The sequence below is a fragment of the Hippocampus zosterae genome, chromosome 14, assembly GCF_025434085.1.
Source record: "Hippocampus zosterae strain Florida chromosome 14, ASM2543408v3, whole genome shotgun sequence".
Classification (NCBI taxonomy): Eukaryota; Metazoa; Chordata; class Actinopteri; order Syngnathiformes; family Syngnathidae; genus Hippocampus; species Hippocampus zosterae.
Window position 1 is genome coordinate 9,180,903 of NC_067464.1, and position 24,575 is coordinate 9,205,477.

The window sequence follows — 24,575 nt, forward strand, 5'->3', positions numbered from 1 at the left end:
GAGTGCATCTGCCTCAAAAGTCTCAGCTCAGGGGTCAACCAGCATCCCAAAAAGGATTTGAGTTAAATCTCCCCTCTATATGTACATGGGCTCACACGTAATCACATTTAATCTGAAACTATAATGAGTTCCATAGCTTTTACAGTCAACTAATGTGTGTTAATAATGATGCCATATGGAGGGAGGCACTTTAGGTAATTCCTCTTTTTGAACAAGCTGCCAATAAAAAGGCCATATTAGGGAGAGAGTAGGTTTAATTCACCAGATCTATAATAATAATGTTGCTGTATCGTGCTTTTATCGTTTTAGCACCCACGCAGATCTTAAATAACATATACATATTAATACCGGAGACAAATTCCTTGTGTGTTCTACATACTTGGCCAATAAAGATGATTCTGATTCTGATTCTGATTCTGACAAAACTGAGCATTTCCGATTGTTTTGCGCTTGAATGTCGTTTTCTAGTGCACTCAAAGTGTGCTTGGAGAGTAGACTTTATGACGTGCCTGATTACACTCCCCTCATCCTCGTCGCTCCCAAATTCCTCCCCACATCCCTCTGCCAGCCAACACTGCAGTCCAGCGGATAACCACGCATGGATTAGCTGTGACATCACACTGAAGAGATGGCTGAGTGCGAGGAAGGCCGAGCACTCGGGTGTGTGTCAGATGTGTGTGTGTTGGAGGCTGATTAGACGGTGAGGGTGGCAGGCAGCGAGTGGGAAGCGAGGATTAAGCAGCCATTGGAGAGTTGGCTATAGGTGCTGACACCACTCCACCTCACCAAGGGCTCAATTTACTGACGGATCAGACTCATTTATGGTGGGCGGGGATTATTATCAGTTCAAGGGGGACATATTTTTATTACACTAACCCTTCAAACGATATGGTCACAATATGGAGATATTTAAGGATGCCTCATCTAAGGTGGGCCTCGTATTTGGAACCTGGGCCTTAAATGGGGACTTACCGATTCAGTCCACCTCTTAATACCACTACTAACTCATCGCAATTAAATAAACGATCAATACTGTACAAAAACACAATATACCAGCATGCAGTTTTGTCATGTACATCACATAGAGCACTTCAGAATGACTATTTATCAAATAACATGACAAATACAATTTGTACCGTTAAATAAAATACATCATATTTTCTGATTCTGACTATTAAATGTATGAATGTGTGCAAATCCCTACAGATGTGTTCTTGATGTTGCAGTTGTCTTGCGCTGACCAACCAATCAGTTGATGGAAAAATGCTTATGTCATCGCTAGTCAAGTACATCAGCCAGCACTACAGATTGACTGACAGTATGGTGGCCCTGGACTGATTCACATGATATGACAAAGAGGCTAAAATCTGATTGGACAAGAAAAAAAAATCCAACTCATACAGTAAACATACTGGAAGCCCGGCAGGTAAGAGAAGATGAAGACAATAGAGATTGCGTAGGAGGATGGTGTTTCCTGATGAACTATGCCGCACCTCCTGGATGACCCCGCCAGCTGATGTCCTCTGCACCCTGTCCCTTCCTCAATACATTATCATGCCGCCATCTTCAGTAGAGTCTTGCAACCTGAGAACAGGTGCTGCAGACCGGTGTTCAGCATGACACAGACGGGGCAGCTGTCCTCCTTGCCAAACCGCTGGTGTATATTTCTGGAGAAAGGCAAAGTGTCAAATAATAAACAGTGTTAACCCGCCCCGCCCTTTCTCACTCTCTCACCCATGGACCCATGGTGTATGAGCCATAACTATGATTGATAAGTAACTATTGGGACAGACCACAATATCAATACCACCCTTTTATATATTTGTCTTTAAAGTATAATAACCACTCTGAAATGCTTGTTTCTTTGATCGACCAAAATATTTCTGGGTCAATAGGAACTGCTGCACATTTAACCATCCAAACATGATGAAAATTCTTCACCCTTTTAGCCTTCATGTGTCACTATATTTAATGATGCGTATGTATTCAATCAAGTCACAAATATTTTAAAACTGTAATATTAAACGTTTTCTTTTCATGTCATTTTAAGGTGGCTCAATTTGACCCACAACATAACAGGGTTAAAACATTTACAATTTCTAATCTGAAAGCGATTTTTCAAAGCAATAAAAAATATGTAATACTGTTTTGAACTTGCTTTGTATTACAGTATTATGAATTTTGTATCGTGTGGTCTTTGAAATACAGTAAATGGTTAAAACAAATTCCCGCGGTAGTCTCGCGAGACTCGCTCACTGGCGCGGATACGTACCAGGAAAAGAAGAGGTTCAATTTCGGTCTTTCAGTCTTCAGCCCTGAATGTTGTGTCTGCATTTTGAGTCAAACGCTTTAAACGCAATACGTTAAGGGATACTAATTTCGCGTAAACCAAGTCGCACTGCTTTATTCTAGCTTGTAGGTGTAGCATAGGTCGCTAGTTGTCTCACGTTAACCTCCGAGGGAAAAAAAAGGGTCGACGTATGTCCATGTCAATAATGGACCCGGAACAGAAGACGAGCTGGATATTAACCGGTGCAACCGTCGCCTGTGTGCTTGCTCTCTATGTGCCATCTGTGCAGAGAACAGTCCCCGGCGGAGATTCAGGTTGGTTGCTAACGACAGTCGGCAAGCTAACTAAGCTGCCTTGTTTCAAGTCACGTGGGTTTGTTGTGTTTTTGGTAGCTGCTCATGTGGTCCGATTTTGAGCTGTATTGAGGTGATCTACACCTGCTATCTATCAGGGAAACTAAATGTTAACGGAAAAATTACATTCCTCTCCACAGCACATATTAAAACAGGGTACTACTGTGTTGTCTTGATAATATGGCTGGGGCATGCTTTCTGCAAGAATCAAAACCAATTTACGTAGACCTATTTTGGGCTTAATGTACGACCATTCCGCACCAAAATTAATATGTCTGTCTGCACCTATGATCTTATCAATCTGAAAAAATATCAAAACAATCACGATCGTGTTAAGGGATTTATCGGCATGAAGCTTTTTCCTCTCCATTTAAAAAAACCCTCAAATCGACTAATATTATTGTTACTATTATTATTGAGATAGTACACAAACGCAAAGCAACAGCAAAAAAGATGGCAAATATCTATTAAATTAAGCTCAGAAAAGCGTTTTTTACTTAGACTTGTTCCTGCTTGATTATGAGTGTCTCATCTCATCTTCCGAGCCGCTTGATCCTCGCGGGGGGGGGGGGTGCTGGAGCCTATCCCAGCTGTCTTCGGACAGTAGGCGGGGGACACCCTGAATCGGTTGCCAGCCAATCGCAGGGCACACAGAAACAAACAACCATTCGCACTCACACTCACACCTAAGGACAATTTAGAGTGTTCAATCAGCCTGCCATGTTTTTGAAATGTGGGAGGAAACCGGAGCACCCGGAGAAAACCCACGCAGGCCCGGGGAGAACATGTAAACTCCACACAGGGAGGCCGGAGCTGGAATCAAACCCGGTACCTCTGCACTGTGAAGCCGACGTGCTAACCACTGGACTACCGGGCCACCCGATTATGAGTGTGATGGCCATTATTCTGGATAGATATGAATTCTATTTCATGAAACCCTGCCTGTAAATGGTATGATAAAGAATGACAAATTGGCACACAATCATCCTCGGCCACCCCTGAAAATATTCGAGCTACAGAGAGTTTCCCCCTCAAAATCCGTGAATAGGTGACCGTGCGAATGCTGAACCGCTCTATTGCTCTAATGCTTGATATTTTTTATTACCTCAATGAAACTCAAGTCTGTTGTTACGTACATATATACATACCTGTACTGTTCTGCATATGCACTATATTTCAGTCCCTACCTTTTGCAAAGTACATGCTGTAGGCCAATGTGTCTTCCAACTTTCTCTGTAATGCAGTTTGCCAAAGAGTGCCTTGCACATTTGCAGAGAGTGTTTAGTTGAGATAGTCAAGTTACAGATGTTTAAATTGGCCAAATGAAGACCCTGCTGCTTGTTAGCTTTGCAGCGGTCTGGCGTACAAGTTGCGGAAAGAAACGCGCATTTGCACATTGCAAGCGTATGAAAAGCTGAGCCATATATGAATGCGGAACAACGAGGAGAGAGCACCGAGTAGCCTGCCTGCTCTCGTGAATGAGGATGGTAAAACGGGGGGTGTGGGTAAGGGGGTGCTTTGAAAAAATGGCCAGCCCCTTCTCCACAGTGTTTAGGGACGGTGCAGGATGCCCACTCTGATAGTGCCAGCTGAATTCCCCAGGTCTCCGTCTCCGTGTCCTAATCTCTTTAGGTGTGATGTGCCCTGGAGAAGTTTGAGCACAGCCCCTCGGGCACACTGTTGTCTAGGAATGTGGAGTGTGGAAATGATTGGGATTACGGGAAGACCGGTGTGGGTGCCCATGCTCCACTATCACAAAGACTCTTGGCAACCTCGCTGCTCCCCCGTTGAGTCACTAGCTTCCATTTTGGAGGGGGTGGGGGGCACGGTCTGCAGAACCGTCTCACTCTGAGATTGCTTTTGCTCACTCAGTTTGATTTCTGTTGAATGGGGGGAAATGTGTGCCACCGCTCAGGGAAAATGAGGAGCTGACGAAGGATGAGAAAATGTGGAAGCGGTGGCAAGTACGTAGCTCGCCGCTCATGCTGGGTGAAATGGAGCTGGAAAGTGTTTAAGATGTGCATTTGGAGGAGTTCTGACTTCATGCTCCATTAGACTGATAAGAGTTAGGGATCCTTGTGCCACCAAAGCATTAAATCACAATTAAGGTCAGCACATCTTATGTGATTAACTCATGTCTTTAACCTTTTCTTTGTCTCTTGTAATTCAACTACAAAATTAAACCAGTCAACTTTGTTTTTTCCCCCACTTTCTTTCTTTCAAAATTTTGCTGCTGTAAATTGCAAATGTCTCCATTGTAGCCCCTACAAATAATAAAGGCCTTGTGATGGCGACAGTTTGACCCTGGAACAAATGAATACATTTTGCATTTGTTTATATATTCATGTTAGAAAAAAAAGTTTTGAAATCAAAAACAACCTGGAATTAAAGCATCATGGAATGGACTGTGTTTAATTGTTGGCCTTTTTACGATTTGTGAAGCCTCACACGCGCACATCTTTTCTTTTTCACTGAATGGTTTGATGCCCTGTGCTGTGCCGATACAGGCCATGAGGACATTGCAGAATATGATGGAGCAGACGCGGGACTTTCTCTCTAGTGCCGCTAGAGGGTGCTGCCATGAACCCAAACCTTTATCAGTGTCAGTTAATCTGAACCGAATTTCAATTTTCATGAGTGGGAGATGCAAACATTGGGTGAGAAATCAGCATAATTTGAAACGCTCTGGGTGTATTCTGGCACAAATGGGTTTGTGCCCAGCTACATTAAAGCTTGCTCAAATAGCTTTTAGGAGTGGTGGGGTGGGGGAGACGTTTTCGTTCAGTGTTGTGCCTCACACAGCGCTTGTCATGAAATTGTGCAGCCGGCTCTTATTTTTGCAGCTTACCTCATTCTGCGACTGTCACCAGCGTCGCCTTCTTTCTGTTTGTGCCCAACGGACTGAAGGCGACACTGAGACACTGGCAGAGACGCATGGAGAGTGGCAGAAGAAAGATCCTGACGCACGGGGAGGATGGGACTGGAAGCATTCTTCTCAGATCAGCATATGTGTGTCTTAGTGTGACAGTGCATTGGAGAGGGTGTCTACTAGTGTGTGTGTGTGTGTGTGTGTGTGTGTATGGTGGCGAAGGCAAGGGAGGGGAGGCGTCAGGGGAGAGGCAAGCGCTGAAGAGAATGAGCGTGCCGCTTAGGAAATGTCACACTGGGAAGATTTGCAGGTTTTGATCCTAGCAAATTAATGCAAAACCCCAGCGCAAGTATTTGATTTGGGAAAACTTTGGGAGCAGACTTGTCTCTTAATAATAATTATTGGGTTTACATTAATTTCCTCCGCCATTTCTCTTCCACAGGAGAGCTGATCACCGCTGCCTGTGAGCTGGGGGTAAGTATTAGCGCTATTGTTTAATCAATTCACTCATTAACTCTTAGAAGCATTAAGCAAGTTTAATTAAGCATGGGCAGAAAGCAGATTAATTCAGTTTCAGTCCACAGGTTTCCCCCCTTCTTTTCTTTACACTTATTTGACCAAGTTGCAAGTAGAGAATGCTATAATTTGCAACCCGTTTTTCAAATCCAATTAAAGTCAATAGTAAGGCGATGGCTTTTGTGGGCTTTGCCTTATGTACGGTATAAGGCTTATTATATCCACCCCTCGTTTTTTGTGTGTGTGTAAGCCGCAAAGAATGAACTAAATCGGGTTAACAGTTATAATAAGTTTTATTATTTAATAAAGTTTATTACGCCGCTGTGATCCTTTTAGGGAGGCTGTGTCGGTGTCACTATGCCAGTAATCCTGCTGTTAGGGCTGCGGTCCGTGTGGCCTGCCCGGCTGCCTCGCAGGCCTCCCAAAGGCCTCGCAGGCCACCCCTGTGTCCCAGGCTGCCCATTTTGATCCCAAGAGTTCTTCTGCCCTTTTGTCTTTCTGACTTTTTTTGGGGCTCAGCGATCCTGAACTTGAATCTTTCCTCTCATGTCATTCTCTCGCTTTCAAGTTCACGATTTGAACTCTCACTTTTTTCCCTCGCTTTGTCTTCTGACCGTAACGTTTTTTTCTAAAGCCCAACTGGGGCATCTGGTGTAGTTTTATGGTACGGTCTGTTCTAACGTTGACCGGCAAAGTAGTCACACTCACCTTTCCGTACTGTCTTCGGTTGAAGCGCTGCCCCTACTTTCCGCCAGTGTGACTTAGTTAGAGTTATCAGCGGCAGGAAATGAATCTGTCTTTAATGACTGAGCCCTTATCTGGGCGAAGGAGACTTAGCGGCTAATTGCTGTGATTGCTGAGATCCCCCAGACGAGAACGACCGCGGCTTGGCGGTGGTTTTGGGGGCTGGGGCGGGCGAAGATCACGTGTTGTGCTGCGTGCTCTTGGGAGCCGCGCCGTCCTTGGGAAGAGGCCAAAGAAAGACAAGTGGAGAGTGCGAGGAGGAGGTGCCTTTGGTTTCTTGAATTTTCTGTTTCGCTTAACCTGTTCAGGGTCACAAATTTGTCTCTCAGCAACTACATGCAATTCAGCAATGTGAAGTTGAACCACTACTCTACGAATGACCGTCCTTTCGTACCATGTCAGTTATTTTGTGAGAGGCTATGCCGCTCACTGTGTTTTCAAACGTTTCTGTGTGCCCAGGTGGCCCATCCTCCCGGATACCCCCTCTTCACACTGCTAGCTCGCATGGCCATGTGTCTTCTGCCCACACTTTCACCAGCCCACAGCGTCAACCTAATGAGCAGCGTGCTGGGGGCAGTGGCATGTGGCGCCCTCTGCATGACTGTATGCAGGTAGGCCCTTGTAGATGCAAAGAAAAACCGTTTATGCTTAGATGTACATCTCAATTCAAATTCTGTAGAAATGTCATATATTTTAGTACAGTTGAGCTTTATTTAATTACATTTCTATATTCAAATTCATTGTGGATAGTTAACCTAATACAAGCATTCTTTTTTCTTGAGATTGATTTATTTTTGTCCGTCATGTGTCATATACGTCGAGTGATGTGCGGCAAAAAAAACTAATAAATAAATACAAAAATGACGCGCAGTCTTTATGGAAGTAAATATCATCTTATCTCATATCGACAGAGAAGTGAAGCGGGAGGAGGTAGAAATAATTTGGCAATATAAGGCTACGCTCCTCAATCCCATCATTTCATTGCTTCTAAAGATGACATCACGTCATTTCCACACGTAACAAATGAACCGTCTTCATGGATGAACTATTACTATCACCACATAGGTCCAATTTATGCTTCATGTTCCAGGTGAGAGAGATGAAAAATAAGTCAAATAAATCAACACTGTTTCTTGAAACAATTTTGCAGATTTGCGTCATTGTCAATAGTCCCCCAAAGCATTCTTACCCGTTGGTGTGGCGGGCATATTGGGCTTTTGATGACATGTCGTTTGGATGTGTACGGATGAACGTTTATACCGCATGCATTGGACACATATCCGACTTATATCCACATATAAAAGAGGCCACGGTTGGATTTGAAAAACTAGGAATTGTATTGCTCACGCTGAATTAAAAAAAAATCTGATACATTGTGCAGATGGACAAAAAAGCGGAATTGAGCTGCAGTAAGAATGCAGTTTTCAATTGAACGACACACATTTGAAAAGATCACCTTATTTGGACAGAAGGTCAAAACGTACCAACGTCACAAGACAAATATCCAAACGGGAAATTGATTAGAGAAAAACAGTCTTGGAGAAACAGAAATGGACATTCTTCCACTACTTTTTGCATCTGGATGTCGTGTGAGGCACAGAGTGGCATTTCAGGGTCCTGACAGCCCGATGGTGCTGTCCCTAATCCTCTGCTCAGCATTCAGGAGCGAAGCTCATGCTGCCCTCCCCCTGCCACAACCCTGCCCAGCCTGTTTACCCATCAGCCACCCGTTGTGAGTTAGCGCTCGCGTGTGTCTATGTATACCACAATTATCATGCCCTCCAACCCGCACGCCACCACATCTCTGTATTCCTTCGACCCCCCGTGTTGCCCAGCATGCGCCCAATCCAGACATGGCACGATTTCTAATCTGACGCTTCTTGCCTCCTGGGCCTAAAAAGGAACATGTTCACAAACGCTGTCCTCCTCTTTCTCACAACTTGCCTCATCTCCTCTGCATGATGAGTTTGGTGTTGTACTCGTTTACCTTGTTGTTGTCCAAAGTACAGTGTTTGATTCCCCTTTGGGGTTAGGTAATATGCAATTATTTAATATGAGACGCTGTTGTTACATTATATTATATTTGTCGTGTCAGGCTGAACTGTTTTGCCCCACCGGACAACGTCATCTAAAGGATGTCAATTTCCACATCTGCATTTTTGCAGTTGGGACATGGTCGTAATGTACAACAAGCCAAAATGGTTTTTAATTGCCTTATTTCTATGACTCAATTTAAGGGTTAAAGTCAAAGTTCAGAGTCCAGGCCTCTGCCGAAGTACAAGGGGATTGACGAGGATGTGCTCCATCAGGCTTTTAGAGCAGACTGCATTTTCCAGATGAGCTGTTTCGGCCTTTGGTTTTTCTCTGACCCCCACAGCCTTAATGCCATTGATGAGTTACTATTCAGTTGGAGGAAAGTAGCTCTTGGCCAGACGTCGAGAAGGCCGGAAATAGCCATGCTGTCTGGGAGCATTTTGGCTCACAGTGTGCATGTTAACTATAGCGCTGTTTGTAATCTCTGGGGATTTAGATTCAATTTTGGATTATGGCAAAGTGAAAAGTCATTTTGAAAACAGCCCACGCCACTCTACCTCGACTAGAGCCTGATGGGTAGCAAGGACTTCAGCCAAAGCAAACAGTCACATAACATAAGCTGTTAAGTGTGAACGTAATGTAATCTATGGGCTCAATTGAGCGGGGGAGGGGGCCATAAAATGTTTTTGTTATCTGTTCAGGGCCCAGTTTGAGTTTGTCGATCAGCAATCGCAGTAATGTTGTGGCTTGAAGGGGAGGGGTGAGCCCCCTATGTTGTTTGTCCAATACTGTACAATTCCAAAACTGGGCAGTTGATACCTGCTCCCTCTTCAATGAGTTCTCTCATTTGTTGTTTATTTGCATTCAAAGCTTTATTCAACTGAGTTGCTCCATTTATTCCCAAAGAAACAATTTTATGCCTTCACAGGAAAATTGTATTGAAGGCACATTTATCTGCAATATATCCAAACCTTTGAAGTATCCATTTAAATTAGTCGGCTGGATTGCGGCGTTTAATGTGCATTCATAGGTTTGGAAGGCACTTTGCTTGGGCAAATATAGAAATGTAACACTTCCCTTTGATTTGTCAACTCCACTTGCCTCCCTTGCCTTGATCAAGTGGTTTGATGGTCAAATTGCACGTCTTGGTATGTTTTTCGCACCGTGGCTTGACAAGCCTTTGAGGATGGCGCACGTAATGTTAATTGCTATCGATTGCACTCGGAGGTGCACCGAGGAAAAAAAAACACTTGGCCCGCGGAATGCTACGGGCCTCAGCCGTGAGCCTCCAGAGGAATGCACCCTTCATAACGGGATAATCCAGGCAGCTCTGTATTCTGCGTGTGCTCTCGTTTCACACTTTATCTGCTAAAGCTGCTCTGTATCTCCACTACCTTAGAGGGATCTCTTCCCATTCCCGAGCTTATCCTGAGAAACCAGGAGCAGCCACGTTAGCATGCTGACAGCCTTCTGAGCAGAAAAACAACCCTGGAACACTCAAACATCAGCATTTTTAGTTTGATCGCGATTACATAATAAGCACACCAAACATGTCTGTCAGCCTCTATCCCCTAGATGAGAGGCCCCGTTGCTACAAATTGGCCCAGCCGATACCTCAGGTAACAGGAGGGTGAGTGTGTGCCACGCTGTCCATCAGCAATATGATTGAGATGGTCCTCTTTTTATATATGGAATGTTTTGAACGATGGTGGAGAATTGCATGGATCAATAGGCTCGGGTCTCACATTTGCAAAATAGCAATGGAATCTGTGAATCCCGTATGAGCGGCGAAAGCTTGCAAATGTAGCGATTTTGGGGTTTGTAAACATTCGTGAAAGGGTGCAAACTGTTTGACTCGTTCCAAACTCTTTTTCTTCTCAAGGTTTCCATTTTAAACATGTTCAAAATGTTCTTGCGAATCCGTTGTTTTGTGAACAATAGCAAATGTAGCATTGCGTCATTTCCACCCAAATTGTTGCTCTTCTTTTCTTCCCACTCTTCCATGTGTTATATTGCGGTCCAATAGCCCTGCTCCCCCACAATCAGCATAACCAATGGTTTCCCCCAGGACTCGTTCTCTAATACAGTTAAACAGATGCCTAATGAAGATGTTATTTCCTCATTACTGGCTATGGGATAGGAAAAGAGAGAAGGACCGCCAGATAGACGGCTGCATACAGTACCAGTTTAATCGTCCTTTTTGCCCTTAGGCCTGAGATTGTGTCTCTCTCGGACGTCAATATTACATTCTTCACCCACCACAGGCAGTTTTAATAAGGCACCCGGCATGGAGATGGATCAGACTTGGCAATTATAGTTTAGCCAGCAACATAGCAACATTTATGTATCGCTGCTGTATGCTTAATGACTGGTGGAAAAGCAGCAAGGAAAATGGCTGTCAGTGAATTGCATAAACATGATTGTGTGTGTGTGTGTGTAAATTGCTTTCCCTCATGCTCCTGTAATTTTTGTGTGTTGGTCTGAGATTATGATGGCATTACGGGAGAAATTGTCATGTCGGTGGCTGCATTGTTTGAGCGGAATTGTGTTGATTAATTTTATACGCACTAGGAGCACTGGAGCGCTTCCTGGAAGGAGAGGTGTCTGAGTGGCAAAACCGGAGTCCCTCGCTTGTGGAGGAGACTGCATCCTTGGTGAACACTAAAGATGAGGGAGGGGAGTATGTTTCAGTAATTGCTCTAAAATTGGGTCGTGGCATGCCACATTCAGCTGAGCTTGACTGTATTATGAAATCACCAATTGAAAAAGACTACACTGAGGCAGTAATGAAAAGACTGTTGTTGCCGTCAACCTATTTATTAATTAAACTTAATTATTATTAATATTAGTGATGACTTGGTTCTTTAAGGTGGTATTTTACAAACTGTTTCAGCATTAGAACAACCCTCATTATTTGAATCAGGTGTGTTGCTTCGGGGGGGAGCTGGAAAACACGCAGGACAGCGGCCCTTGAGGACCGACTTTGGACACCCCCTGCACAAGGGTCATTGTGTGCGCTAAGAAGGTGACAGAAGTGCGCAGTTGCCCATGCATGCATTTCAGAGGGAACGTTGACCCTTGAATTTGCATATTCACATAAGTTTTATTCTTCAATATTTTTTAAAGTAGTTGGAACCTTTTTGGTGTTTTCTGTGATTTTGGGGTAGGGTGGTGGATTTTATTCCCCATTTTCTCCGTTTTTTTTTGTGTAAAAATAATATTGAATCATTTTCATTTGGGTTTTGAAAAAAAATAGCCTCCCCCCCGATGGACTTCAATAGGCGTCAGTTATGCAGACTGACCCTGTACCTATCCCCCGCAAATAGCTGGGGTGCTCTGTATTTGCAATGTTCCAAATCTGTGTTATGCAGTGCATTTCTGATACGAATATGAATACCAGAGTCTTGCATGTCTTTCAAAGGTTTTGATTCCTGTAACAGATTTACCATTACCTTTCCATACCATTTTAAATGCATAAATGAATACAGTATATCAATTGCAGTTTGGCTTTAAAGTTCAAAGCAATGAAATGCTCTGTATTCTAATAGCCTCTAAGTACCCAGTCTGGCCAGAGGAGAGCTCGGGGGTGTCATCGAGGGCCAGCTGGAAGCGTCCTTCACAGGCCGTGCAGGCCACCTCCTCTATGGTTTCCCGCCCCTCTTCAGGAATGTGTGATTCCTTTCCAGCAGTCTCCCAAAACCACTTGGTTGAGAACAGTGCGGCGCTGATCTGCGACGGCACAGTTGCGGTATTTATTGTCTGGTCCCTGAGGCGCTTTGTATTGCTGGCTGCCCCGACCAGCTCCATTGTCAAGTGCCATTCAGTGCGCAGGGCTGGTGTATGCTTTTGTGCACAGCCATTTAGCACAGGCGACTGCTGGCACGCCTCGAGTACACACTGTGTAGGGAAAGCTCGAGTGGTAAATGAGGCAGGTCCCATTTTGACACTTCAAAGTGGTTTTACTGCGCTTTTGTGGAGTCCTTGAAGGGGACACTGCTTAACGGAGCCTGTTGTACCGTTGTCATTTCTTATTTGTGTATTTCCCTTTCATCTTTTATTCTTTGAATCAGCTCAGAGCATTTTATGGAAGATATTCTTCAAACGTGACTTAGTGTCTGAGGACTGTCAAAAACTAGACCATTGATAATTGACATAATTGTGTGGTTGATGTCTTGTCAAAGAGGTTAATTGGACAGGTGAGGATGCAAACATTTTGGCAGTGGGTGCAAGAGACGTAGCTGGATTGTTCTTCTGCCACATTCTAGCCAGGCCATTGTTGCTGAGGCTGAGCCACCGCATTTCTGCACAGCAGCATCCTGCGCTACAGAGAACGGCGATAATGGCCAATGCTCTGGTGTCAGAGTGTTGTCCTGTTATGTCTGGACGCCCTGGGAGAATAAGCTGTAGAGAGGCAGACATGGACCCAGGTGGTCCCACGCAGACAGGCGGGTCATTTACAGCTGTACTATACACACATCACTGGGCTCCAACGGACTGTCAAGTTCTAACAGAGAGATTTGTCAGCCACCCAGTGAGAATTAAGTAGTGGAAGATGAAAAAAAGATGTGTGTCTGAATATGTGACAAGTGCTGCATATCTATCAGGTGCGGCTTAAGGAGCCAGAACCGACTTGTTGTAATAACTGTGTCCATGGGACCCCCCTGACTGTTCTGCACCCACAAAAAAAAAAACGCCCTCCCGCTAGGAGTGTGAGCTTTGGGTTAATTGTCAAGCAGGGAGGTAAACTAGTGTGTGCAGGGGTCCCCGTTTGCCCCCACCACCTTCATCCCTGCTTCAAGTTACAACTAATTCTTGGAGCGGGGCGGCGAGGGAAGACACCGCTATCTCATATTAAGACGCGCGCCTAGACGACCCATCAACACTCTCCATTCCCCCGCACCCGCCCTTTCGCACATATATTCACAAGCTCGCCTTACAGTGAACGCAAAGAGGAAAAATAGTGAAGAAGAAAGCCTAAGAAAAAAGGGGGAAATAGTCAGCAAGCAAGATTCCCCCCCCCCTCTCCCCCCCCTCTGATTTAGCGCGCTTTCCTCAAAAAGCTCCATTGTTCCCCTCGCCTAAGTCTCATCAGGCCTTTTGTGGCTGACTATCACAGCGGCAGGCAGAGAGCTGGAAATGTATAAATGCTATCATGCCTTCTGATTAATGGCGGTGCTTATGAGTCAGGTCTGATAACGGGCCTGCTCTCTACTCAATTTCAGATACCGTTAATGGAATCTGTCTTCTGCGATTGTAATGTGAGAGCGCCTAATTTGCTATGGAGCTTGAAGCTGTCACCGGCAAGGGATTGTGGGGTCATAAGGGACCTGGCAGCCGTTTGGCCTGCAGCTTGTATCTGCCGCGCTGAATAGAGCAGCTCTCTGCCTGTCAGTTAGCTGATAGGCTGATGAGGACTCTAAGCCACTCCACACAATGGCGGAAAGGGCCATACTGCCTGACTTCCCTAATTGTCGAGCCCGCTCATATTTCCGAGCCAGCGTGCAGGGGACCGGGCTGCCCACCCCCACCCTCCACCCGTTTTTCTTTTGCCCCCTCTCTCTCTGTTTGAACTTTTTTCCTGCTTTAGTTCCTCCTTCATCCGGCACACTGTCTCAACCCTTTAACACACATTTGATTGCACTATTTTGCCCCACCCCTCCTTCCTCCCCCCATCATTTGTCACCTCTCTCTTCCCTCTGTCTCTCATTTTAGTAAGTGGTGGGTCTTAGCGCATGACAGATTAGGCCAAGTTTGCTTCAATTACAGCAAAAGGGATGGAGACATTACAGGAGAGGAGGAAGCGGGAAACTTTTTTTGCACACATTATATTTAAGAAGCTGAGGATAAAGTGCCATCATGACCATGGCATTTTTTTATGCCGTTCTGTTTGAGATCAACTAGCTTCTCTGCGAATGGGCGGTGGTGGGTTATATTACTCATTTGGGCCAATTCATGGAATGTTTTTCTAGGTCTGGACTGTAATGAAAATATTGGAACGCAAAGTGTGGGCATCAGTTTTGGGGGTTTTAACTGCATAACTTTAATGCGAAACGGCTTTTTCCTTTTCATTTGTGCCATTGCTAAGGAAAAAGGGACAGAAACTTAGGGCACGTGCACATGGAAACAGAGGTGGATTCATTTATAAAACAATTCTCGTGAACACTGAATCACATGTGTGAAATGTATATCCACACGGAAACGCTTAAACACTATCGTTTGATTTATATGCCTGGCCTGTGTGTAATACCGCTGGAGACCTGCCACAGGAAGTCACCAAAAAAAGAATAATAAGCAGTGCCATGCAAACATACTCACAACAATGGCAGTGAATCATGCCTTTACGCATCTGTGACAAAAAAATAGAAAAAATCAGGAAAGGCCACTCCCCAAATTCTTTCTCCAAAAAGGGAAATTAATAGTTTTTGTCCAAATTTGCCTTCCTCACCCGCACTTCATTTAATTCAAGAATTTAATTCCAAGGCGGCCCGGTAGTCCAGTGGTTAGCACGTCGGCTTCACAGTGCAGAGGTACCGGGTTCGATTCCAGCTCCGGCCTCCCTGTGTGGAGTTTGCATGTTCTCCCCGGGCCTGCGTGGGTTTTCTCCGGGTGCTCCGGTTTCCTCCCACATTCCAAAAATATGCATGGCAGGCTGATTGAACACTCTAAATTGTCCCTAGGTGTGAGTGTGAGCGTGGATGGTTGTTCGTCTATGTGTGCCCTGCGATTGGCTGGCAACCGATTCAGGGTGTCCCCCGCCTACTGCCCGAAGACAGTTGGGATAGGCTCCAGCACCCCCCGCGACCCTAGTGAGGATCAAGCGGTACGGAAGATGAATGAATGAATGAATTTAATTCCATTTTCCATTACAAGTTACGTCAGTGCTCAACATAAGTACACTCTAACACATTTGAGAAAAACTTGAGAATTAATATTTTCCAGGGCATACTGTTTGACAGCATACAATGGTCTCACAAATTAGGACCATTGGTTGTAAGTAAAATGTGCCGGTGTACACACACACACACACACACATTAAAAAAAAAAAACTAATAATAATAATGTTGCGCACATGAGTATCTGCCATTCAATTCATACATTTTCCAAAACTCTTATCCTCACTACGCTTGCCAATGGCAAGGCTAAGCTAATTTTTAGAGCGAAATACACCGATGAGTTAATCACCACCAAAATGAAGAAAATTGTTGCGTTCACTGAGAAATGGATAAATGGCTTTTCTTGTTTATGCTGAGCAGCCCCTCAACCCCTTTTGTCCTTTGCTGTTAGGTTGGTAGGTCCTGGTCCTGGAGCAGCACTGGCTGGAGGAGTCTTTGCCGTTTCCAGGCTGAGTTGGCAGTGGTCAGTGGTTGCCGAGGTTTTCACCCTCAACAATCTTTTCACTGGGCTGCTCATCTTCTTTGCTGCCAGCTTTCACTCGGCTACGAATGCATCTGAGAGGCGAAAGGTGAGTAGACTTTCAGCTTTGACATTTTCAAATTTCTTGTCGAGATGTCCTCAGAACGCCATGTGTACTGTTAGCATTCACAGTGGGGGGCGCTTTGCTGCGGGCTGGGACTCAGCAACCAGCATACCCTGGTGCTTTATGTACTTCCAGTCATCCCGTGGGTCTTGCATAGACTCCGCTCACACGGGGTAAGCCTGAGATTCTTACGTGTTGATTTTTTTTTTACAGCACCTAGCTTGATTGCAAATTGGTTTGCTGTCTTGACAGGAGCTGTCTCTCCGTAGCCTCATGTGGATGGGAATGTGCTTCCTGCTGGGTTTTCTTCCCTACATCTTCCTGCCTTTTTCCTCTTACGTGAACGCTGCCCGTTGGACCTGGGGTGACCAGACCACTATATCGGGCCTGCTAACCCACCTGCTCAGGGCTGAATATGGTACCTTCAGTCTGGTAAGAGTTGCTTGCTCTGTTTGAGTTTTTTGTTCTCCGGCGTATCAAATTTTACTTTGGCTCTCTTTCTATGTTTGCAGGCAAAGACGGAGAGCTCTGCGAACCTGACGTCATTGCTGAAGTGAGTTTTTTTTCTTCTTTTCGTACTTGTCAAAAATCTGTTTTGATATAAATGCAGAATTATTTTTCATTATGAAGGTATGGTTTGCTTTGCAGTATAGCTATGTGTGATCAGAGGTACAGTCGGGGAGCTGGAGAACCCTGCTCTCCTTGGTACTGGTTCTTGGTGATGGACAAAGGCTTAACCACACCAACTTGTTCACAGTGCTCAATCATTTCCACAGCCTATCTCTCTCTCTCTTTCACGAGCTTTTGTTCTTCTACTCTCTCCCATCAAAGCACAAGTGAACCTTCTTAGAGGGCCAAATCGCTGTGTTTTGTTTCACCAGCAGTTTGAAGTGATCAGTCAGTGCTGGTGTTTAAAGCGTGACGAGTTGTGATGACAGATGCTGCAACAGCCCTGGAAAAAAAAATGTATTTTCTCGACTCCACCCGCCAACACTCTCACACACACACGAAATGGGGGGGTGCCTATGCATCTTAAGGCTCCCCCCCACCCCACCAGCACCCACTACTACTCATCACCCCCACTGCTTGATGGACAACCGCACCTTCAAAATGGGGAAGACAGGCGAACATGACAAGCATGTCGCACTGGAGACGTAAACCCAGTGGAGAAGCTGACACAACCACTCGCAAGCACACACTCGCACATAGTGTACATTGGGAGATAGAGAGACTCAATAAGCTGTCAAATGGAGATGGGTATTAAGCAAGAGGCAGGAAACTATCTTTGCTCTGAGAAAGCGCTCAGTGACTGACAAGGGCTGAGAAGAGAGGACGGGGCACCGGGGGGGTGCGTGACACTGTCATTCGAATCTGTCAATCTGTTTGAAAGGAGGAGCGCACAGTCCAAAGAGTTTGTTTTGATCGGGAACGGCGGGGATTGAATTGGTGTCCTTGAGTTCTGTCATAGGACGAGCATTTGAGTTTGTCTTGAACGTTTGTCAGCGTTTGTGCCCATCGTGTTTGTTTGTGTATTTGTAGGGCCCAGTGGGACCACTGCCTGGCAGACCTTTCTCTTCCTGTTGTGGCTCTGGCGGCATTGGGCCTCCTTCTCACCTCAATGGATAGGTAAGATGAAGCCCTTTAAGAAACAAAATCAAAGAAGCCCGTCGCAAACTGAATGCTGTTGCTTAATATGACTGAACGATTACGGGGGGGTCACACTCCTGCACCAGGAAATTGAACCTTGCACACATAGTGGGTGTCAGTTTCTCTCTTCATAACTGAAGTTATAATTTGAGTTGTGAAAACATGTGATACGACATGGCACTTTTGATGGCATTTCGATCTGCAATGTTGTGATACCAACCACATGTGATTCAAATTCTGAATCACGCCAAGACTAGTGGCCAACGGTCTACCACTGATGAGAACTAGTTGCGTACAATGCCAAAGTTTGGCTACTTTGCTCAATGTGCAGCAGGCCAAGCCAAGCACCGTTTTTGAATTTGCGTCCACAAGTAGATTATTTTATGCTGTAGGATTGATCCCTGCAAAGTCCTATCACTATACACTAATGAAAGAAGTGCAAGATCATGCAATGGGATGTCAAAATGGAAATCATGGAAATGCCAGTTTGCCTAATAATGGATACGATTTGATGAAATCTCAAACACTGTGAAACACTTTGTGTTTGAACAGGTTGTTTGTGAAACCTAAGTGACTAGAATCAAGTTTACACCTTTTCTGTCTCATTTTTGGTTTACTTGGTTTTTAGTACAGTTTCCAGCCAAGCTGAAATGATTCAGAGCTTTGCGGCAGATCCTAATGACTCAGACTACTTTGAGAAAATGCCCCTCTTAGCAAGCTGAATTATGGACTCACTCTTATGTCAATGGAAAATCTATTTTTCTCCAGCATTGTTTGTTTTTTCTTGTTCCAGCATGTATCGCTCCATGTCCTGGCTGTTGATTTCCATGCTGCTCATATACTCACTGTTTTTTGCTTGGAGGGCAAACTTGGACATCAGTAGACCTTTACTGCTTGGAGTGGTAAAAAAAAAAAAAAAAAAAAACAGATCATTTTATTACTGTATATTAATTGACAATTACGGCAGCGAAGCAGCAAAATGTATTGTGTTGAAGTCTAACTGCAGGAATAACTCTGCTGCTGCAGGTAGAGCGTTTTTGGATCCAGGGTGATGCTATATTGTGTGTGCTGGCTGGACTCGGCTCCAGCCTTACTCTCACTCGGTTGGAGCGGTGGCTAGGCCATGGGGGGTTTTGGAAGACCACAGCCTGGGTCTTCACCACGGCTCTACTGGTAAACATGATGCACACGAATCACAGGTGAGTGCTCGGCATCCATGCTTTTGGGGGGAAAGTTATGACATTGTGTCTAAAATTCACTTGGTTTGATTTGCCAACATTTTGCCCAATTGGTCTCGAATTTGCAATTCCGTAGCAATACATCAGAGAACACCACTAAGCTTTTTCTTTTTGGTTTTGCTTTTACTTTTAATTGGCGTGAAAAAGGTGTCACTCATTTACAGAGTGTCTGAATGCTCTCAAGGGATTAACTAACATTGAATTGTATGAACGCCCACTTTTCCAGTGTTACTTCAGCAGAGAAAAGTTAAAGCAAAGAGAAAAGGGGGAAAATAAAAAGTCCTCTCTCTTACCTTTTTAAAATCCCTTTGCTTAAGTTTCCCCCCCCGAATCAACCAGATTTGTTTCTAGTCTGTGCTTCAGACCTGCGGTATGAACGTGTCAGGTTTCTCTCCACTCACCCCGTGGCAAGGGCTAAAGTGAGCCACGGTTTGCACATAGATTCTACTCGCTGAGCTCAGCCTGAGATGTTAGCTGTCCGAAGAGGCAGATTACACCAACGAGGTGCAGAGAAGTGCCAGACAGCCATCACTGAGCGGCTTTGATCATGAAGAGAGCATGGCCTGCGCTGTCATTCCCATCACACCTGTCTGCTCACGATTAGATAGGCAGCTGGAGCGCTGTACACAGGCGAAGGGGCGGGGCCACTGACAACTTCCTCTCAGAGCACCTTGTAAGCGCACTCCCAAGAAAATATGCTGACTTTTTTCATACAGTATCCCGCTTAGAATGGAGGTGAAGGTGCACCCTTAGCCCTTTTTTAATGGAGGTAAACAAAGCTGCTGTTTCCATACGCGTCTGTGATCTTAGGGAATGTGACCAGAGCAACAACAGCGTGGTGGAACGCTTCGGCAGGGAGCTTTTAGCCTCCTTCCCAACGGACTCCATCATCCTGACCAGAGGAGATCTGCCGGGGAACTCCCTCCGCTACCTGCACTACTGTCTTGATGTGCGGCCTGATGTGCGCCTGGTCGACCAGGAAGTGAGAGCCTCGCCTTGTCCTCACTCTCTCTGATCAAGCTTGGGTCTCAATGAGAACAAAGTACACATGAGTAAACACCCTTGTTTCTTGTCAAATAAAGTCAATGAGTTGTCCCCCTGTATTGTTTTCTCCAACTACCTTGACCATAATACTAATGGGAAATTTTTATTAATTGGCCGAAGAAATTGTCTACTTACTTACATTTGAAAATCCTGTTTGGCGAACCAATTTGTTATAAGAGATTTAAACATTTGTCGATATAACAACACCATTGACTGTTGAAGCGCACACCTTTCCTGTTTTCATCATTCTAAGCAAGCAAACAAAGAAAGAAACACAAACCTAATTCTCTTTCTCCTCTCTAGATGATGACATACAGTTGGTATGTCAGAAAGGTTGGGGCGCACCTCCGTGGGGTGCACTTTCCCGGCCGGCAATGGGACTCCGTCCACTCTGAGGAGAAAGGCACCTTCAATCTAGAGGAATTTCTGATGCACAACTCCCAGTGAGTCTCAAATTAACGCTAAAATTATCGAATGAAATGGTCCATCAGAGCAGTAGGTGATCTCATTAGGCAGTGGAATGGTTGACCCACCGCTGAACGCGGGGTGAAGATAAGCACATAGGTATGTTGAGGCCTTAAAAGGACTTTGATGAATCACGAGTCACTAATCTGCTTGATTGTGTCAAACGTCTCTCTTGGCTCCATTCTGAAACTGAGATATGACCTGTAAATGCCGAATCCACCAGGGGGCAGTATTTGCTTGGGGAAAATAATGCCTCTCGGCCTCTCAGTGGGGCAACACTAAACAGGGGTTTGAACCCTCAGGGCGCGAGGCTTTGGTATGTAGCACCTGGTATAAGAGTGTGCTGACTAAGGAAATGCACAGGAATTAATTCGCCTGCTTGTATTATCTAGAATGAAGGCGAAAACGGGTTCATTTTATAGCTGACACCATTTATTTTTCTGCAGGAGGGACGTGTTTGCCTGTATTGGGCTGCCTGATGGAGACCCGAGTTGGGGTCGTAGCTTCTCCCGCTGGCCCTTTGGTGTGTGTGACTTCTTGGTTTCTGCTCGGAGGCAGTTTCACCCCAAAGAGTGGGCGAGTCGCACACACAATCTTTACAACTGGAGCGAGCCACACAACCAGTAAGCAACCAAAAGAGAGCCGCGGCGTACATTTTAAACCATGCAGTCGGTGGCTACAATATTCGGTGCACTTGCACAGTATAATACATTCTAATATGCCATATCAACAATTCTGCCATTACGTCATAGTCGGATTTTATTTTGATAGCTATAGAGATAAACTTTATTCATCCTGTGAGGGAAATTAGAATCGATAAAGCTGTTTTTTTTTTGTTGTTGGTTTTTTTTTTGCATGAACATTTTATAGCAGATTGTCTCATCGAAAATATTCACAGTGACGGGAAAAACTTCCTGATAAATGTGCTGTTCAGTTTTATTTACATCTACTGGGTTTAATTTTTCATTTCACCATTCTGTTTGTCGTTCAGACAGACAAGTAAACAAAATGGATTTAATCAAAGGAAGCAGATCTGTTTGCTTCTTGTCTCACGGCTCCTCAGTCGTCCTCGTGAAGCTTGGCTGTGCTCTGTTCTTCACGCTGTGATCTGCTTTCTTTGTGAATTCAAGCAGAGCATAGACATTAGGCTCTCAGCCATTTGAAATGAAAGTGAAGATGGGAAATAATGAGTTTCATATTGCGTTTTGTCAATAACTGTGTCAAAAGTGGAATTAGTCAGAGCTACATCTTCTGTTGCGGTTGCCAGCAGCCCCTCATTCACTCAGATATCCACGGCTGAATACTGTGACATTATTTCTCGCACTCCAACGACAAGCGTGTCCGCCGATGCCCACCAGCTAAATATTAGCACCGGGACCCTGCTAAAATATTCTTTTGAAGAAGAGGTCAAGTGGTTACAATCTTCATGTGGAAAGAAAAAAAAGAAAAAGGGGGCAAATGTGGTTTTACTCCATGTCTAATACGCAAGCCGGCATTGTTGCACAGTCATTTAAAGTTTATGCATTAAATATTTGTTTAGCGCTCCAGACCACGCGTAAGTCGAGTGGAACAATATATTCGCATTTGTATTCATTTAGAGTTACTGCCTGAAGCTTTTCAAAAAAAAAATTCTTCCCCCCCACCCTTTCTTTCCCCTCTGTGTGAAGTTTCCACTCTGCATCCTGGGAGCGTGTGGCTAACGAGGAGATGTGGCAAGCCAGGTACACTCAACCTGTCCAATTTAAGATGCGCTTACACTTTGCATAAATACGCTGCACTTGCTCTCCGTACATCAGTAATGTGTGGTCGAGCATCTTCGGTATGTGTGCGTTCCGTTCTGCAACTGTATCTCCATAAGTCACTGTATTGAAGTGCCATCCAGCCATCCAGCTAGCACTTAACCCTGATCCCTAAACGCTTTGTTTCAGGATAAAGACGGCTTTCTTTCTGTTTGACCTGGCAGAGGGGTTGCAGCGAGAGGGCAAATCTGACCTCTTTGAGCTGTCTTACACTGTGAGTCTGACGTCAACAATGCTCCTATATCAGTAATATTCTTTTTTTTTTTTTTCATTTTAATCGCGGACAGATTTAGGTGCCACTTCCTGGAAATACTGCAAAATCACTCCATTTGTCAAAACATCTGTTTTTGTAATTGTCCGGCTGTGTGTGCCTGCAGTTGTATAAGGCGCTTGTGGAGTCCGCCTCCAACTATCCTTCAAACTGGGACAAGAACCTGGCACTGGCCTGCGAGAGGCTGCTGCGCTCAGGTCACCAAGGCCACAGTCCAGACACCTTGTTGACCTGCAGCATCCAGCACTTCAGCCTATACTTGGACAAGGAACCCACAGACTCGCAGGCTCCCGCCATCCGCTCGGCCGTTGCACACCTGTTGAAAGAAAGAGCCCGCCACCGCCAGAGCCTCGGGCAAACCACCTGACAGGTTTGACCGGACACCCAGAAGTTGTGAAACTGACCTGAGAGCGGACAAGCTTCTTGTTCCGCTGGCTCTCCAGAAGGAAGCGCAATAATGTACCGGTCGTGGTGTTTTGTCAGGGTTTTGACTAAATTGCCACATTGGGTGAACTGAATCAGAGTAATGTGGTGAGCGAGCTGGACTACAGGAAGCCTCGAATGACCCCAATCAAGTGTGCCCCATTAGACTCCGGCACTTGATTGCTTTATCATTACATCGTGTCTTCCGTTTGCCCCCTCCTCTCTTGCTCAGGCAGCTTTTAATGTACTGATTATTTTTGCCTTGGCCGACACTCCGCTTCTCTTTTTCCCCCCCTTTCACATTAGGATGACGAGATTGAGGGAAACCCAATTTGGGGGCAGAAATAGGGGATTAGAGCAGCTGTTTAATCTAGGACAGACTCGCACTGTGCCACCCAGTCCCGGCACTCGCCACCCATCCCCCTGTCCATCCATCAGTCTATCTTAGACAGTCTTTTAAATGTTTAAAACTAATGCATTCGATTAGGCCCCCCCATCCCCCACTCCCTCACACACTCTTCCGTCCTAACGGGAGGCCTGTAATCCTTCGTGGATTTAAATGAAATGTCACAATGCCACAGACCCTTTTAAAGTGCGTGTGCGCACACGTGTCAGTTTTTTTTAAAAAAACGTACGCATGTGCCCGAACATGCGTCGATCTCAACTAAAGTCCTCCCCTTGCCAGACACATGCAGAAATACGCTCGGTAAATGGGTCAGTGCACCCCGAATATCTGAGAAGTTTTGATGAATCCAGACACACGCTTGACATGCACGCTCCCGCAGAAATGGATGCGTGTTTGTGGTCACCCCGGACATACGAGTGAGACTTCAGATGAAGGAACCAGATATTGACGTCCCATTGATGTTGTAAGAAGATTGATGGCAGTCAGTTGCTTGCTACATTGAAAGTTGCGGTTGTTTGAACACATTTTCCACCTTTTTGTGTCCAAAGTCGTTTTCTTGTTGGTATAATAAAGAATTGGGGAACACAGAAGACTTTGTGTCGTTGTTGCCCACCACATACGTGACATCACAAGTTGTGCGTTTGGGCGGTTTGTTGTCTTATGCGCTCTTTATGTTTTTACTTTACTTGTCTCCCTTCCGCCCTCATCCACGTCCTCCCCTCTTCCCCTCCTCTTCCTCACCTCTCCTCTCGCTGCCTCTTCCTCTGAGAGTCAGTTGCCCACCCTAAATCAGCAAGCTGCCGCGGATTGTGGCAACCCGTGGAATCGCCGTGACCGAGGATGCAGGCAGGGAGCCACGACAACGCTGGAATGTGGGGCGTCTGAGGAGATAAGAGCTCCGAGAGCCCAGCCAGGGAGACTCGAGTGATGGGGCAAGTGTGGAGGGGGAGTAGGGTGGGGTGTGTGTGTGTGAGGCAAGTGAGGGTGAGACAGGAACAG

The 24,575-nt window shown here is 45.3% G+C and overlaps 1 protein-coding gene across 4 annotated transcripts; it reads left to right on the forward strand.

Moving 5' to 3' along the window:
* The first annotated feature begins 2,239 nt into the window (after positions 1–2,239).
* On the forward strand, positions 2,240–24,166 carry tmem260 (transmembrane protein 260). Of its 4 annotated transcripts, XM_052085254.1 has the most exons (17): positions 2,498–2,604; positions 5,955–5,986; positions 6,890–7,035; positions 7,232–7,383; positions 16,091–16,268; positions 16,343–16,456; positions 16,536–16,715; positions 16,796–16,836; positions 17,823–17,909; positions 18,724–18,832; positions 18,957–19,129; positions 19,979–20,150; positions 20,516–20,655; positions 21,124–21,300; positions 22,345–22,398; positions 22,606–22,690; positions 22,854–24,166. In XM_052085254.1, exons 4-17 carry the CDS (start codon positions 7,277–7,279, stop codon positions 23,112–23,114), a joined length of 1,878 nt encoding a protein of 625 aa, XP_051941214.1. In that variant the 5' UTR covers positions 2,498–2,604; positions 5,955–5,986; positions 6,890–7,035; positions 7,232–7,276; the 3' UTR covers positions 23,115–24,166. The 4 variants fall into 4 exon arrangements, with proteins under 4 accessions (XP_051941213.1, XP_051941216.1, XP_051941214.1 ...); XM_052085253.1 differs by lacking the exon at positions 6,890–7,035 and having other exon boundaries at positions 2,240–2,604; XM_052085256.1 differs by lacking the exon at positions 6,890–7,035 and having other exon boundaries at positions 2,240–2,604; positions 22,641–22,690; positions 22,854–23,009.
* The last annotated feature ends 409 nt before the right edge of the window (positions 24,167–24,575 follow it).

What these genes read in the sequence shown, in the direction of transcription:
- tmem260 (XM_052085253.1), top strand. Translation starts at nt 2,481, where the DNA reads ATGTCCATGTCAATAATGGACCCGGAACAGAAGACGAGCTGGATATTA. An exon ending in AATATGGTACCTTCAGTCTG is followed by an intron (nt 16,716 to 16,795) that starts GTAAGAGTTGCT and finishes CTATGTTTGCAG; the next exon opens with GCAAAGACGGAGAGCTCTGC. An exon ending in ATGATGCACACGAATCACAG is followed by an intron (nt 19,130 to 19,978) that starts GTGAGTGCTCGG and finishes CTGTGATCTTAG; the next exon opens with GGAATGTGACCAGAGCAACA.